Raw genomic sequence first — 15,112 nt, forward strand, 5'->3', positions numbered from 1 at the left:
TTTGAAATGTAAGTACGCGCCGGCGTTGCGGGCCGAATGGCCATTTGGGGGGTGCGAAACGAGAGTGACTTTATGACGGGGTGGCTAATGGCAAATGTCACTTTTCTTGTTCTTCCTCACAAACAAAACTATATTGTTGTACTTCCAATTGATCTCTGTATTTTATTGTTAAAAAGAAACCATGAGGTACATTTGCCGGACTTGCTCGCGAATGGCCGATCCCTCGGCAGCCAAGAACCTATTCGAGCCGTCTAATTCTTCCGTTTTGCGACAAATTGAGACATTGACCAATTTAAAGGTGAGTGTGGGTGTGTTGTCAAGGTTTCTAAGGTAAAATACCGGATGTTAGCTAAGCTCTAAATTTACTTTTCAGCTAAAAGAAGACGACAAGTGGCCCAGGTTCATGTGCCAAGATTGCCAGCATGACCTGCAGATTGCCATAGAGTTTCGCACAGCTTGTATCGAGGCACAGGAGCTTCTCGAGCTGCAGCTGAAGCAGGTGAAACAAGAGGAAGAGGCTTTCGAGAGCCTGGCGGAGCAATGGCTGGATGATTGCCCCCAAGAATTCGCCAACCCCTCCGCGGTGCCAGAGGTTGATGAAGACAAAGATTCCATAATTGTAAAGGAGCTAAATGATTATGTTGAAACGGTGTCAGCGACCACATCCCACAAAAATCAACTCCTTTCAGTGGACACCGATTCTGTGGTTCCGGATTTACTGACGGATAGCCAGATGTCAGATGAGAACTTTGAACTCATGTTCTCGCCGAAAACTAACCCTCAAAGTCGTAAAGAGAGTGAAGTCGTTGATAACCCAGATACCTCAAGTCACACCTGCAGCAAATGTGGTCTGGAATTCGACAATCTGGACGAGCTTTCGACACACAAGTATCACTTGCACGACGTACCACTAAATACCAAGTAAATATCAGATTTTATAAATCCAAATAGAATTAATTTGGATTACCTTTAATTATAATTTCGTTGCTTGTATACTCCCTTAGTTAAAAAATCATAATTGACTTAAATATTGTTTTCTAACTTTAAAAAAAAAACTAAAAAGCACTTAAGATGGTACAATGCAAAATTTTAAAGTTATAACAATTATTTATTACCTATGACCCTGCTTAACTTATATTTTTAATTTTATTTTAGAACGATCTTGTATATGATTTAATTCCGGCTGTTTTTATGGGGATTGAAGACGAAGGATTTTTTTGAAACCCCTTACTTATAGACTTCCTTGAGCCTATACAAGAACTGACTAACAGTCGCTCACACATTTTTCACAGTATGAAGATTCATACCATCAAAAATCAATATCTAAAACTTTTTCCATTTCAGGTTCGTTTGTGGTCACTGCAGCGAGGGCTTCCGATCGGCAGCCGCCCTCACTAGGCACTGCAATATGATTTCTCTTCCACTGACGCACGCGTGTACCAAGTGCAGCACCAAATTCCACAGCAAAATCCTGCTAGAAACCCACGAGGAACGATGTCAGAAGCCGCTGGAGACGGCGCACGTGTGCCACATCTGCGGCAAGCGGCTGACCACGGCCTTCAACCTGAAGAATCATCTGGTGCGCCATGCAGGCACTCGACCGCACAAGTGCGAGCAGTGCGATGCGTCCTTCTCAGCCGCCGCGGAGCTCAATTCACACCGGAAAACTCATACGTCGGAGCGTCCATACGCCTGTCGATACGACTGTGGGAAAACCTTCAGATTTTGCAGCGCACGCAGCATGCACGAGAGGTAGAACTTGGCTATTAATTTACTAGTTTCTTTTCCTTGTCTAACTGAAATTATTTATTTTAAAGAATTCACATGGACGCTAGCAAACGTATCTACCAGTGCGAGTATTGCCCCAAATCTTATGTAACCCCAAGCGACTGCAGGACACACCAGAAGTATCACAATTTGACTCGTGATTTCAGGTATTGAATACACGCCATACATAGGTGGATTCTATAGAAGTGAACAATTACAAGCTTTAAAGTAACAATTGTGATGGTAGTAACTTTCAAATTTATAACACGAAAAAACTTCTTGAAATTATAAATTGTTTAATTTTACCATACCAGAAAACTGCTTGTGTGCACATGCATTAAAAATTCAATCGATATCCACTTTATATGTTAAAACGAAATATGTGTGCAAATTATTGTATTTGAAATATGCATCCGAATTGAATTTTTGATGCATATGCCCCCAACCCAAACATTGAGCTAACCATAATTTTCCACCTATTTTTTATTCCAGTTGCGACCCTTGCCGAACCAGCTTCAAGACCCTCAAACATTATAAATCGCATCTCAAATCAAATACTCACAAGACAATTGAGGCTCGGATCAGAGCTGCTAAAAAATAGTAATTTGAATTGAAATTATTATCATCAGCTGCATTTTTATTAAATATATGTACCTAAATTATATAAATCAAGCTTCCATTATGCGATGAAAAATAAATCACTTGCGTTGGTCAACTTAAAACACCTGAGCGTTTTCAATAACCTTTTCGTTGTCGTAGATCTCCTTGGCGTAGCACAAGCTGGGGTAATCAAAGGCGGCGCCATAGCGATTCTTGCAACCTGTGGTGGCCTTCTCTCCAGGAGTGTAAACGGGTTGACCCACAATGTTCGAGGTGGCGAAGTTGCAGGTCAGCACGAAGTGGTTGTAGAAGTCCTGCGAGAAGCGAACAGCGGCACATCCCACGTGAGTGTTCTTCTCGGCGACAGCAATGGTGAACTTGGCCACGTTCTTGTTGGGCAGCTCCTCCGGGAAGCTGGCAAGGATCTCGGGAGAGGCATTCAACCGCTCGGCGAACCAGTTCTCAATCTGCTCCTTCACAATTTCGGCATCCGTGTACTCCGACTCGGCTCCACTGTAGCTAAAAATGGCGTTGTTCTGGCCAGCGTAGGCGAATCTCTCCGTGCTTCGGCATTTGTCAGGCAAGGACTCACAGGTCTTCACGTTGAGCAGGGCCAGGTGGGCGAGCTCCTCGCACCAGGACATCTTGGCCATGCGAACAGCCTTGGGTAAACCCTCAACTTTTCCCCCAGCCACATTGTTACGAAGTTCGTTAAAGAGAGTCAGGATCAGTTTTTGATGCGGTTCGATTTTTACTTCCCGCACATCCTTTGGACAGTTCTCAGTAAAGTTCTGATAGTAAGTAGGGTAAGTGTTTATTACTAGAATAAAGTAGGATGTCTTCTTACCCCTTTGTTGTTGCAGGCTATATGTTTATCTAAACAAGTTGGTAAGGCACAATAGTCCACGGCTGAAGAAATCCCAACCAAAGCTAGGAGAACTACTTGAACTGCCTCTGCAAATGCCATGTTGCTTGTTCTTGGCTACTGGATTGCAACTGAAGAACAGTACTGAATGAGCCCTCTTTTATATGGCAAACCGGCTGAGTTTAATTGCATATTTCTGGACAGACATTCCCACTAACGCAGCTGTAAACATAATGGGACACTGTCTCCAAAAGTGATTGCTTTACTAGAAAACACACCCAAAGTTTTCCTATAAATAGAGACTTTTGGTAGTCTAAGCTTCAGTGTAAAGCCAACAGCCAACATGGTTACTAAGTCCCTGATCCTGCTCAGTGCCATAGTGGGTTTCTGCCTGGCAGTCGATTACTGTGCCTTACCCACTTGTCTGGATAAGCACATCGCCTGTAACAACAAAGGGGTAAAAACATAGCGTATACTTATTTTCTTTTTCGACACTAACGGCATGTTCCCTTCAGAACTTCAGTGAAAACTGTCCCAAGGATGTGCGAGAAGTGAAGATAGAACCCCATCACAAACTGATCCTGACTCTCTTCAACGAACTTCGCAACAATGTGGCTGGGGGCAAAGTAGAAGGCTTACCAAAGGCTATTCGCATGGCCAAGATGTCCTGGTGCGAGGAGCTCGCCCATTTGGCCCTGCTCAACGTAAAGACCTGTGAATCCTTGCCTGACAAATGCCGAAGCACGGAGAGATTCGCCTACGCCGGCCAGAACAACGCCATTTTCAGCTACAGTGGAGCCGAGTCGGAGTACACGGATGCCGAGATTGTGAAGGAGCAGATTGAGAACTGGTTCGCCGAGCGGTTGAATGCCTCTCCCGAGATCCTTGCCAGCTTCCCGGAGGAGCTGCCCAACAAGAACGTGGCCAAGTTCACCATTTCTGTCGCCGAGAAGAACACTCACGTGGGATGTGCCGCTGTTCGCTTCTCCCAGGACTTCTACAACCACTTCGTGCTGACCTGTAACTTCGCCACCTCGAACATTGTGGGTCAACCCGTTTACACTCCTGGAGAGAAGGCCACCACGGGATGCAAGAATCGCTATGGCGCCGCCTTTGATTACCCCAGCTTGTGCTACGCCAAGGAGATCTACGACAACGAGAAGGTTGTCGAAAACACCAGAGTATTGTAAATTTAACAGACCTTGTTAAATGAACATCATTATCAGAATCCCCTATTGAACATGCAAATAAATAGCTAAAAGAGCTAAACAATTCGTTTTACCTGCTAAAAAGTTAAGGTTTTGAAACTTACGTGAAAAGACTTCTACAGACTTTCAGAAATAATACACAGCACTTGGCTTCTTTTAGTCTAAATTGTTTTATTTAAGTATATTATATCATGAGAGAGGTATTTAATATCTTGTCGTTTGCCTACATCAGCTTTCGTCTGGATGTCCAACTTGTACATTTAAAACACACGATATCACAATCTTACACAGGTATACAAAACATTATTTCATTTACGGAACTTGCGAGTCCCGCCCTTTAGTGATCCTAGACCTCTTGATCGGTATAAATATTTGATGATGCAATAAATAGAGTTACTGATTGCTAGGTGGAAAGTTGTAATTGGGCTAGCCGACATCATTCAGATGATTTTTAGTTAGTCAATGACTTTGCACTACAATGAAAAATAAATCAAAAGGGGGATTAGGTGATATAAACCAATTAGGGATAATACAATGAGACAAATAAATTATATAATAAAGCAAATATTAAGTATGTATAAATTACACATAAAACATATTTTAAGGGCATGTGTTTTTAAAAAACAAATATTACAAATATTTTGATAAGGATTCGAAGTGTTTTGTGTTCGTGAGACAACAATTTAACCTACAACTAGTATTAACTAAGTAGGAACTGAGCATTACTTTTCCTTGGGCGCCTTGTCGAACAGGTACTCCTTGGCCATGCTGTAGGCCAGTCCTACAGTCAGACAACCCACAACGGTTCCTTGGGCTGCCACACGAAGCTGCATCAGAAAAACACTGGTGCTCATCGTTCCCCGGTTCCGGTACTTGTACGCTCCAATCAGCCCGGCGGCCACGAATCCGGCAATACCTGTAAGTAAAAGTAATAGTGTTTGATTAATTTCACCTGGTCGTTATGTCAATGAATCTTTTGTTGTTGCTAGCTGGCTGTCTTCGCCAGCTGATAAAGACCATACGACGAAAAAAAAAGCAAACACTAGAATAGACTATATGGAAATAGTGCTGCCTGAAGTGTTCACAATTAGCTAAAATATAGCTGAACTGATTAAAGCTCTTTCAGTTACTTTCTTATAAATAAAACAGTTAAGATCTGAAGAAGGTTTAACTGCTTTATGTTTGGTTTAACATGTTTCCCCTTAGGCTTATTAAAATAGTAATTTATATTTAAAATTTCAAAAATATTAGTTTTTTTAATAGCCACTTGTTAGCGTCAGTTGTGAGTCGTCACATATGCAAGCCTTAATAGTTTAGTATTGGAACACGCGCCAAGATCAGATGGCAGCGTGACGTCATGGATGTGATAATCCACTGCTATTACAATTCCCAGGAATGGCACAGCATTCCCGTTACATCATTTGAGCTCCAGACAATTTGCCAGATTTCGCATTGCTTACCGTTATGTCACTCAAATGCTTGGCTTCACGAAAAAGTGCCGTAATTTCATATAACCTCAGTGGTCAATGTACATGGCCAAGGTCAAGATTAGCCGACTTCCCCGCACACGCATTAAATATATGTATGTACATTAATGCATCGCAGCCAAAAGTTTCCATGTGACGTCACATCGGAAACTTCCGCTATGCGGAAGTCCGTTAAACTTACCCACTAGCATAAAGGGCGATTCCTTGGCCTTCCTTGACAATTTGTTTGACTGGGCGGCATCTTCCTCGCTGTCGAATAAGGACTTGGAACTCATTTTGAACGCGGGCGAATTTAGATCGGTTTCCTCGTTTTGCAACGTTCGCGAAAGTTTCGCGGCGAAACTTTTAGCAATGACTGGTGCGGCCAGCTCAAATAACTATCGTACCACAATTTAGCTGAAAAGCTAGAGATGGGACTATTGGGTAATTGAATAAATTTTAATAGGTTGTTATGGTACATAAGAGTCGGTGAATTTTGTACTGATGTAACACTCTTTGTCGTTGAACCAATAAAATAATCTTAGTTTAATCTTAACGACTTAACGACAAAAAAAAATCGTTTTATCATATACAAATCATAATAGTGTGGAGAATCCCGTTACCATTTTCTAGATAGTACTATTTAAACTTGCAACAAATACCAAATACCGCAAACAGCTGTTCTTCGCGCTTTTGGCGCTTTTCACCAGGTGGCGCCTTCACCGCTTCTGTCATGACATAAGAAATTGGTATTTTTAAAGGGAAAGGGGCGGACTACAGAAATCGACGTTGCTTTGCTTTGGCCGCTAACTCTGTTTAAAATTCGTGTGTATTGAAATAAATTGTAAAGTGATCTGAAGTTCGCGAAACAGAGTCGCAGCAATGACGGGAATAATTTCGATCGTAACGAGGCGGCTGCCCCAAACTTTGGGAGTGCGAGCCCTGCGGAGTAATGAGGTAAAAGTCTGGTCGTACGAGAGGGGATTTCCGAGTGCGGGGGGGCACCAGGTGTGGATACATAACCCACCGATATATATCCATTTTTATCCCATATTTGCTGCCCGCCTGGCACTCTGCGATTATGTAATTGTATGGGTGTGTGTGCGTGCGCGGCTGAAAAGTGGGAAAAAATGTTTGTTTTGGAAGCCCGCTGCACGTGATACGTCAGCCGACATCCGTTCCCGATTGTGCAATCACTAACGATTGGATATATCCCTCAGCTAAAGCGCTGCATCCGCCAGTATTCCCGGCTAGTCGTCTGTGCCGCACAGCAGCAGCAACTTCTCCGCCTAGATGCCTCCAATCGCTGCCAGGAAGCCTCCAGGTTAGTGCTGTCCCGTCCATTTGTGACTCCCCACTTAAGATTGTCTATTTCTAGGCTTCTCACTTGGCAGGGCATCCACACTACGTCTAGAATGTGGTCGGAGCAGACAGTGAACGTGCCTCCCTTTGCCGACTCGATTGCCGAGGGTGATATCAAGTAAGAGCAGGCCAAGCAGCAACAGGTTCCTCACTCACTAATGGGCAATCCCCTCGAACAGGTTCACCTGCAAGGTTGGTGACTCATTCGCCGCCGACGAGGCCGTCATGGAAATCGAAACCGACAAGACCACGGTGGCTGTACCAGCTCCATTCGCCGGCTCCCTGACCGACATCCTGGTCAAGGACGGCGATACCGTCAAGCCCGGACAGGCTCTGTTCAAGATCAAGCCCGGTGCTGCGCCCGCCAAGGCAGCTGCTCCAGCGGCTGCTGCTGCGGCTCCCGCTCCTAAAGCTGCCCCAGCTCCAGCTGCCCCTGCTGCCGCCCCTAAGGCGGCTCCTGCTTCAGCTGCCCCCGCTGCTGCAAAGCCTCCACCACCGCCACCAAAGGCGGCGCCTCGTCCACCGCCAGCAGCACCTGCCGCCGCCGTCAAGCCGGCCGTCGCCCAGGTGAAGGTGCCACCCGTAGACGGGTCTCGCCAGATCCTCGGCACTCGGTCGGAGCAGCGCGTCAAGATGAACCGCATGCGCCAAAAGATCGCCGCACGCCTGAAGGATGCCCAGAACACATGTGCTATGCTCACGACCTTTAACGAGATCGATATGAGGTGAGTGATCTAATAACTTAATAAATCTCAACCTTGTTTTAAAACCAAACCTGCCTGATAATTTGTTAAAAATTATATTATTTTTTTAAGTTGCTTTACCATTTTTTTTTAAATATGCGTACATATAATAAGCCACATTTCTAACATGGACTTTAACTGAGATGGTGAAATTTGTTGTTAAATTTCCTTATCTTCCGCATAATCAGAAATCATAAAATACTTGTCACAAGCAGAACAATTTATAAACTTGTTGTTAACAAAAACAATATGTGCTTGCTTAACACGTTAAACTTGTTGTTATAAAAAATAAAATTATTTATACCTATTTACAATCATATATTTATACAATCTATAATAATTTTTTAGCTACGCCATGGACTTCCGCAAGCAGAATCTGGATGCATTCGTCAAAAAATACGGAATTAAGTTTGGCTTCATGTCGATCTTCTCGAAGGCCAGTGCCTATGCGCTGCAGGATCAGCCCGTTGTGAACGCTGTTATTGATGGCACGGTAAACAGGCCTCTGCCCCGCCCTCCGCTTATCACCTTCTTATCGTCCGTGACGTAGCTTGATAAGCCCCACTGTTTAAAGTGCTCTTATCAGGCTACAAATTAGTGCTTTATGTCGCATTTGTTTATGCAATTTCCCGTGGGCAATATGACGAATGTGGAATTTTCTGTGTTGCCAAGCGGGCTTAATAACTTTCTTTTTGCAGGACATCGTGTACCGTGATTATGTGGACATCTCGGTGGCCGTGGCCACGCCCCGTGGCCTTGTGGTGCCCGTCATCCGGAACGTAGAGGGCATGAACTATGCTGACATTGAGATTGCGCTGGCCGGTCTGGCAGACAAGGCGAAACGGGATGCTATTACCGTGGAGGACATGGACGGAGGCACCTTCACCATCAGCAACGGCGGTGTGTTTGGATCACTGATGGGCACGCCCATCATTAATCCGCCACAGAGTGCCATCCTTGGCATGCACGGCATCTTCGAGCGGCCGATTGCCGTCAAGGGAGAGGTAAGTTATCACCTGAATAATCAAAGTTGTCATCATTATTAACTATTTACTTCTGAAAACCAGGTCAAGGTTCGTCCCATGATGTATGTCGCTCTGACTTACGATCACCGAATCATCGATGGACGTGAGGCGGTCCTGTTCCTGCGCAAGGTCAAGGCGGCCGTGGAGAATCCAACGATTATTGTGGCCGGCTTGTAGAGTGAATTGTCTTAAGATGCGTCCACGGCCTTCAGTTGATATTAGCTTTCATAATTTAACGCAATATTTGGTTATTTATTATTTTACCTCTCGAGCGTCACAAAAAAATAGAAAAACAACACAAATCGAACTTTACTCGTACATTGAAAGTAGTCAAAATAAATTAATCGTGGATCTTTTCTGAAACTTTATGAACTGTGCACTGAATGTTACTGTTAACCTAAGACGCTGCGAATTCAAAATAAAGCGATGACGAATATTGACCAACCTCAATGCATGTGACTTTAGGCCTTACACCTAATGAAGCTTTTTATTAATTCAACAATTTATTTTTTAATGCAACTCGAAAAGTAATTAAAAGCTGATCGATGTTTGTACGTGATTGCAATCTTGTCTTAAGCAATTAAAATATCTGCAAACAGCCTTATCATTTGCTCAGTCATGTGAGGTTGGCTTTTAATTAAATTAAAAGAAAGCAAATTTACTTCTCTACCAGCAATTTAATGGGGTTAATAGCATGGGAGAAAATTTGTTCTCAATAATAAAAAGTCAAAAACTTTTTTTACAGAAACTTTGGCTCTTTGTGAAATAAAAACGATAGGAATGCTCGTGTAAAGTTTATATTTATTTCTTATTGAAATTGTGATACACAACCATGTTTTTTTTTTATAATACGTTGCGACAAACTAAATACAACTGATTAACCGCAAATTAGAGAAAAACGGGTTTTGCCTCTGTATTTTTTATTACTATGCATTTAAGCGGCATGCAACTGTAATTGCCGGTATAATTTGTGTGTTTGCAAAACGGCAGTAATGTTTTGTTTAATGATAGATTTTAATATATTTGAACATTTATAAGCTGTTTATTTATTTTACCACTTTACCGCAACTGAAGTTAGGAAAAACTTGGAGGACTAAAAACTCTAAAATGAAATTAAACTCAGTTTTCATTGTTTTGTTACTTGAGCAAATTGGCTATATTGAAATTTGACTTTTTCTGATGTTATCAATTTTTTTTTTTTGAGACTGTGCGGCTCTAGCATTTTTATTTTTTTATCATAATTCATTTTCAGATTTAAGGAGCACGCTACATTAATTGTCGATTTAATTTATGTGTTTGCAAAGTGTAAGTAATGCTTTGTTTAATGTAAGGTTTTAATATATTTTAACATTTTTAGGAATAGTAATCTTAAATAAAATAAAACTCAGTTTTTATTGTTTTGTTATTTGAGCAAATTGGCTTGTACAATTTTATTGATTTTTGTTTGATAACATTATCGGACTATTTCTAATGTTTACAATATTTTTTGTTTTGAGGTTGTGCGGTTAAAATAACAATTTAAAATATATGTTCTTAAAAATGATTAAATGTGATTTTGAGAATTTTTTAAAGTTACTTTTGCTTACATGAATTTTGTTTCTAAATGTACTTATTGAAAATGAATTTTTTTAGTAGATCTATCAAAGATTGATTACCACAGTTTTGATTTTGCTTGGGTTCTTGGATTTATGTTTTCCTGATGTTTTGCTTTACATTTTTGCTTATCACATGTGTCGAAAAATATTACAACTGAATCTGACGACGATAATGATAGTAGGGAGAATATCGAAATAAATATATAAAAAATATATGTGTGTGTAAATACATAAAATCACATAAAAAATGCGGCAATCGTTTCGTCTAAAACATTTCGCAATTCAATTGCGAATTTTCCAAGAGTTGACATTTTAGGCAAAAGGATTGGCATTATCTACATTAGTTTTCCTTTCTTTTGCATTTTGTGCGTTTTTGTGCAATTTCTCGTATTAATTTTAGCTTAACTAAGGGGATACAGAGTGTAGTTACGTGGTAGAATTCGCGCTTAATCGTAGTTCCTGATGATGGTGCTTTTTGGGTCCAAAGAGGCCTAAGGATTTGTTCATTCATTTTGATCTGCCCGATGGGGAATTTCCATTGTCTAGGGGTAAGGTTTAGGGGCGTTGTGGGCGGGGTCAGTCGGCACTGCACTCGGGAGAAGTGCAACGCTCTTAAGTCTAAGCAATTACACTAGGTATCCCCAACCTTGTGTCCGAAATGTTTTTCTTATCTCATTGTTTTTCTTTTTCCTGTTCGGTTTTTCTCCTGTTCTGGCTATAGAATATATATATATTCTCTGTCCTTTCTGTTGGCTAGTGTCTCTCTATCTATCTCTATCTGTCTCTCTCTTTGCGTAGATCTTGGTCGGAAAGGATATGCTTTTTTTCTTTTCATTTTTTTACTTTTTTGAATACCTTTCAATAGAACTATTGTACAAGATTCCATTTGCTACTCTTCGTGGGCGCGTCTGTCTCAATGATTTTGCAAATTTCCAAATTGCCCGAAACTTCCTCGGTAGAATTTTTCTTTTCTGTCCTACTAGCCAAAGGTTGAAGATGCTGCTCTCTACTGATGGGCTGTGTGTAAATAAAATTTATAACTAAATTTTCCTGGTCCGGATTCATCGTGGGGGTTCGAGCTTGCTAAAACTGCTTCTTCGCTGTAAATTTGGTTGCTTGAATTTTGCTTTTTTTGGGCTTCGGCTTGGGTGTTTTTACGGTTTTGCTAGTTTTGCTAGTACAAGTCGGAAATGTGTAATTTCATAAGACGGTTTTTGCATTTTCTTGTTTGCCAAGTCATCTGGGTGGTTGTGCGTGTCGTGTCGTCATCGTCATCGTGGAGTCGGCTGCCACTTGGCCGGGCAACTTTTGCCATGAATTTATAAATCAAAACGTTCTGCTGCTGTCGCTGTCTAGTGGCCATTGACTGGATGCTGTGCTCATGGGGAAAGGGTTTTCGGATTGGGTGTCGTCTCTTCTTGGCAGAGGGTCTGTAGTGGTCCTGCTTGTGCTCCACCTCCTCACGCCAGCCATATTTTATTTATTGATGGCAATTATGCCTCGACCTCGACTATTGCCAGTAGTAGTTGAAGTAGTGGTATAGTTTATATAAATTTGGAGTTTTGTTTGATGTGCTTTCAGCTGCATGACGCTGGATGATGATGATGGTTCGAACTTTTGCCAAAGAAACCAAGTCTGACCACAATTTGAAAGGGAGTTTTTTGGAGCTGGCGCTTGGGTTTGGGTTTGCTTGCGAGTTTTGCTCGTGACACTCGTCTCGAAATATTACTTAAAGTTGCGGTTCTGCTGGCAGCGTGCTGCCTTCATTTTGTTTGAGATTTTGATTTCGATTATAATTTTGATTTCGAATTGGATTTGGGTTAAGTTGTAGTAGTTGTGTGTCTTCGACTTTTCGACTTTGTTTTTCTTTTTTTTGTGCTTTGTGCGGCTGCCTTCGGGCGAAAGTAATGGGCTTTGGGCCTCTCCTGGGGCGGATCAAAGTGGTCATCGCCGAATCTTTAGAGGATGTAGAGGATGCTGCCTGGGAATGATTTTGCCGGCTCAACTGATTTTGGTTTCTGGTTTTTCAACCCCCTGCTATGGAGAGTTTTCTTTGAATTCGCGTGCCTTTGTTTTTGTTTCAGTTTCAGATTCTGCTTCAGTTTTAGCTTCAGTTTTTGTTCTTGTGGATTTGGAATTTTCATGAGAACTGGGAATTGTTTTGTTTTGCTGTGATTTATCTGCCGCCTGCCGCCCGAATCGCCCTCGGCCGCCATTTGTAAGATTTTGGCCAGAAAGTTGCCAGGAGTTTCCCTAACCATGTTCCTGTTACTGTCGCGTCTTCTTCGCCAGCTCCTGCTCGGAATTTTTGGTGCTTTTCGGCGTGCTCCGTTTTTGCTCCTGACATTTGTCGCATTAAAACTTCCGCAGTTTCTTGTAATTTATAATACTGCCTTTTTGAAATTTAGCTGGAGTTTTTTTTTCTCTCTTATTTTTGAATTTTTGGCGTTGTTTTGTTTCTGAATTTAATGGGTGGGCTGCGAATACTTAATCATCTTAATGTGGTAATAATTATGCACCGAAGGTTCCTCGAATGCTGCGACTTCTGAGCTGAATTTGTTTGGTTCGCGGTTTATTAAATATGGCTTGGCTTTGGATGAATGTTTTGAATTTCGGATGCTTCTTATTGTCATAATATTATTTTTAAAAATTTTTTGTGCATTTACTTGATTTTGGCTGATCGGAATAAAGATTTTTGTTTACCTGGTCTGATAAAATGCTTTAAATTTAGGTTTGGATTTTGTATTTTGAATTTTGTGGCCGGTCAATGGTTGAATTTTGTTTTGAATTTTGGTTTCATTTTCGATTTGGATGATTGCCAGAGGAGCCGAAAGATGAAATGGAAATTTTGGATTTGGTTTGGCTGGTTCTAAAATAAAATAATTTGAATACAGAAATATTATTTTCGGTGTTGAAATATTAGTTCCTTTGGTTAAATAAAATTATAATCATACATATGTCTTATTTGTTGCTTTTTGAAGCTAATTTGAGATATATAAAAACTTTTTAGAATTTATGGTAAAGGCATATCGATTTCATTTGAGATACGAGACGGTTAATTTTGGTATTCCAGACCATTTCCTTAAAGTGTTTATCACATTTTCCAAATAACTATAAATTTAGGCAGTGTTTGTATTGTTACCTCAAATGTTTAAAAATTAACATTTTATTTTGAATTTATGCTGTTATTTATAAACTGGTAGTCTAATTGTAATCTAAATAATCAGGAATTTTGATTTTTGTATTGCTTTTTGATTTGAAATGTTTTAAAATATATAGAAAATATTTTTTGGTGTCTAAATGAGCAGTTTCATTAGATTTTAATAATGATGATTTGACCATATTTTTCTGTTATTGTTTTTGTTTCTAATTAGCTTTGCAGACATCAAAAACTAAAATAAATTTGTTAGCTCTTTTTAAAAATACTTCTTATGTTGTAATATTATTAAATGAATGTTTTCAATTCAAAATTTGGTAATGAATATAAAATTTTGTTATTGGTTTTTTTGACTGTGTGTTTTGCTTTGAATTTATAGATGTATGTATTTTTGTGGCAGTTTTTGAATATTTTTTACCGACGGTTTATATAAAAACACAAAAAATGTGAGATAAAGGAATCTTTTAAAGTTTAAGTAAAATCACATCAGTGCTGTTTAAATTTTACTTTCAAAATGGTTTTAAATATACTTTTAGAATTTTATTAGTTTTATTTTGTGAATGCGAATTAAAATTTTAATTATGGTTTTTTGAGTTATTAAATTGGGGCCTAGTCATTGAATTTTAAAGTGCATTTTACTCTTTTTTAAATTGTTATAATTTTATTCTGAAACTGCTATTTTTTAGTTTTTTATTTTTGTATTTTAGTTTGTCTGGGTTTTAAATTGATTTTGGTGATAAAGTTGTTTTATTGTCTTTGAAATTTAGAAACACAAATGGTATTTAGTGCTTTTGAATAAAAAAAATTAATATTTTCGAATTTGAATAATAATATAATTTTTTTTGTTTTCTTTTGTTGTTTTAGATTTGAATTTGGTTCTAGTTTTATATGAATCAAAAATGTGTATATATTAAGTGTTTGGTTACCGGAGTTGTTGATTTGATTTCTGACAGAATTTTTTAAATTTCTTGAAATTGGATAAGAAAAGGTTACTAGAATATTTAAACAAAGCAAAATCTTGCTTGAAATTTTAAAAATTTAAATGGATTTCTTTAGATTTTAATTTTATAATAGAATAGAGACGTAATGTTGTTTATCTTTTTGAATTTGCACTGCCTATATCTTGCGTTGAATTTTGCATGTAAATATATGTAAATTATTTCTTTTTACTTTAATGAGCTTAAGGTTGGTTAAATTTTGTAAGTATATTATCTGCTAAGAGAATTTTGATTGGTCTTCTAGGGATTTCAATTTTATAGGCCTGGATATTGTTTATTGTTTTGACCTTGTTTTGCTTATTTTGATTTCTGTATCTGAACAATAG

General features: G+C 39.7%; 5 protein-coding genes across 6 annotated transcripts; 3 read left to right on the top strand and 2 right to left on the bottom strand.

Annotated features, from left to right (window-relative positions):
- The first annotated feature begins 95 nt into the window (after positions 1 to 95).
- On the top strand, positions 96 to 2,372 carry LOC108092156 (transcription factor Ouib). Of its 2 annotated transcripts, XM_017191675.2 has the most exons (5): positions 96 to 298; positions 374 to 921; positions 1,345 to 1,752; positions 1,818 to 1,934; positions 2,260 to 2,372. In XM_017191675.2, exons 1-5 carry the CDS (start codon positions 182 to 184, stop codon positions 2,366 to 2,368), a joined length of 1,299 nt encoding a protein of 432 aa, XP_017047164.1. In that variant the 5' UTR covers positions 96 to 181; the 3' UTR covers positions 2,369 to 2,372. The 2 variants fall into 2 exon arrangements, with proteins under 2 accessions (XP_017047164.1, XP_017047165.1); XM_017191676.1 differs by lacking the exons at positions 1,345 to 1,752; positions 1,818 to 1,934; positions 2,260 to 2,372 and adding an exon at positions 1,156 to 1,287.
- On the bottom strand, positions 2,372 to 3,353 carry LOC108092158 (antigen 5 like allergen Cul n 1-like). Its single transcript, XM_017191678.1, has 2 exons — positions 3,215 to 3,353; positions 2,372 to 3,158 (listed from the first exon to the last, which is right to left on the bottom strand). Exons 1-2 carry the CDS (start codon positions 3,332 to 3,334, stop codon positions 2,484 to 2,486), a joined length of 795 nt encoding a protein of 264 aa, XP_017047167.1. The 5' UTR covers positions 3,335 to 3,353; the 3' UTR covers positions 2,372 to 2,483.
- Positions 3,354 to 3,560: 207 nt separating this feature from the next.
- LOC108092189 (antigen 5 like allergen Cul n 1-like) lies at positions 3,561 to 4,501 on the top strand. Its single transcript, XM_017191716.1, has 2 exons — positions 3,561 to 3,689; positions 3,748 to 4,501. Exons 1-2 carry the CDS (start codon positions 3,576 to 3,578, stop codon positions 4,420 to 4,422), a joined length of 789 nt encoding a protein of 262 aa, XP_017047205.1. The 5' UTR covers positions 3,561 to 3,575; the 3' UTR covers positions 4,423 to 4,501.
- An 85-nt stretch (positions 4,502 to 4,586) lies between these two features.
- LOC108092190 (HIG1 domain family member 1A, mitochondrial) lies at positions 4,587 to 6,291 on the bottom strand. Its single transcript, XM_017191717.2, has 3 exons — positions 6,109 to 6,291; positions 5,167 to 5,356; positions 4,587 to 4,913 (listed from the first exon to the last, which is right to left on the bottom strand). The coding sequence occupies exons 1-3, from the start codon at positions 6,200 to 6,202 to the stop codon at positions 4,892 to 4,894; spliced, it is 306 nt and encodes a 101-aa protein (XP_017047206.1). The 5' UTR covers positions 6,203 to 6,291; the 3' UTR covers positions 4,587 to 4,891.
- Positions 6,292 to 6,642: 351 nt separating this feature from the next.
- LOC108092104 (dihydrolipoyllysine-residue succinyltransferase component of 2-oxoglutarate dehydrogenase complex, mitochondrial) lies at positions 6,643 to 9,486 on the top strand. The gene is made up of 7 exons (XM_017191598.2): positions 6,643 to 6,863; positions 7,127 to 7,230; positions 7,285 to 7,386; positions 7,448 to 7,993; positions 8,360 to 8,504; positions 8,710 to 9,015; positions 9,079 to 9,486. The coding sequence occupies exons 1-7, from the start codon at positions 6,789 to 6,791 to the stop codon at positions 9,211 to 9,213; spliced, it is 1,413 nt and encodes a 470-aa protein (XP_017047087.1). The 5' UTR covers positions 6,643 to 6,788; the 3' UTR covers positions 9,214 to 9,486.
- Positions 9,487 to 15,112: the final 5,626 nt, after the last annotated feature.

This window comes from Drosophila ficusphila, unplaced genomic scaffold, assembly GCF_018152265.1.
Source record: "Drosophila ficusphila isolate 14025-0441.05 unplaced genomic scaffold, ASM1815226v1 contig_791, whole genome shotgun sequence".
In the NCBI taxonomy this organism is placed as follows: domain Eukaryota; kingdom Metazoa; phylum Arthropoda; class Insecta; order Diptera; family Drosophilidae; genus Drosophila; species Drosophila ficusphila.

What these genes read in the sequence shown, in the direction of transcription:
- LOC108092156 (XM_017191675.2), top strand. Translation starts at nt 182, where the DNA reads ATGAGGTACATTTGCCGGACTTGCTCGCGAATGGCCGATCCCTCGGCA. An exon ending in GACGTACCACTAAATACCAA is followed by an intron (nt 922 to 1,344) that starts GTAAATATCAGA and finishes TTTCCATTTCAG; the next exon opens with GTTCGTTTGTGGTCACTGCA. An exon ending in AATTTGACTCGTGATTTCAG is followed by an intron (nt 1,935 to 2,259) that starts GTATTGAATACA and finishes TTTTTATTCCAG; the next exon opens with TTGCGACCCTTGCCGAACCA.
- LOC108092158 (XM_017191678.1), bottom strand. Translation starts at nt 3,334, where the DNA reads ATGGCATTTGCAGAGGCAGTTCAAGTAGTTCTCCTAGCTTTGGTTGGG. An exon ending in TAGCCTGCAACAACAAAGGG is followed by an intron (nt 3,159 to 3,214) that starts GTAAGAAGACAT and finishes ACTTACTATCAG; the next exon opens with AACTTTACTGAGAACTGTCC.
- LOC108092189 (XM_017191716.1), top strand. Translation starts at nt 3,576, where the DNA reads ATGGTTACTAAGTCCCTGATCCTGCTCAGTGCCATAGTGGGTTTCTGC. An exon ending in TCGCCTGTAACAACAAAGGG is followed by an intron (nt 3,690 to 3,747) that starts GTAAAAACATAG and finishes TGTTCCCTTCAG; the next exon opens with AACTTCAGTGAAAACTGTCC.
- LOC108092190 (XM_017191717.2), bottom strand. Translation starts at nt 6,202, where the DNA reads ATGAGTTCCAAGTCCTTATTCGACAGCGAGGAAGATGCCGCCCAGTCA. An exon ending in ATCGCCCTTTATGCTAGTGG is followed by an intron (nt 5,357 to 6,108) that starts GTAAGTTTAACG and finishes TTTTACTTACAG; the next exon opens with GTATTGCCGGATTCGTGGCC. An exon ending in GACAAGGCGCCCAAGGAAAA is followed by an intron (nt 4,914 to 5,166) that starts GTAATGCTCAGT and finishes TTTTCATTGTAG; the next exon opens with TGCAAAGTCATTGACTAACT.
- LOC108092104 (XM_017191598.2), top strand. Translation starts at nt 6,789, where the DNA reads ATGACGGGAATAATTTCGATCGTAACGAGGCGGCTGCCCCAAACTTTG. An exon ending in ATTGCCGAGGGTGATATCAA is followed by an intron (nt 7,387 to 7,447) that starts GTAAGAGCAGGC and finishes CCCCTCGAACAG; the next exon opens with GTTCACCTGCAAGGTTGGTG. An exon ending in CGATTGCCGTCAAGGGAGAG is followed by an intron (nt 9,016 to 9,078) that starts GTAAGTTATCAC and finishes TCTGAAAACCAG; the next exon opens with GTCAAGGTTCGTCCCATGAT.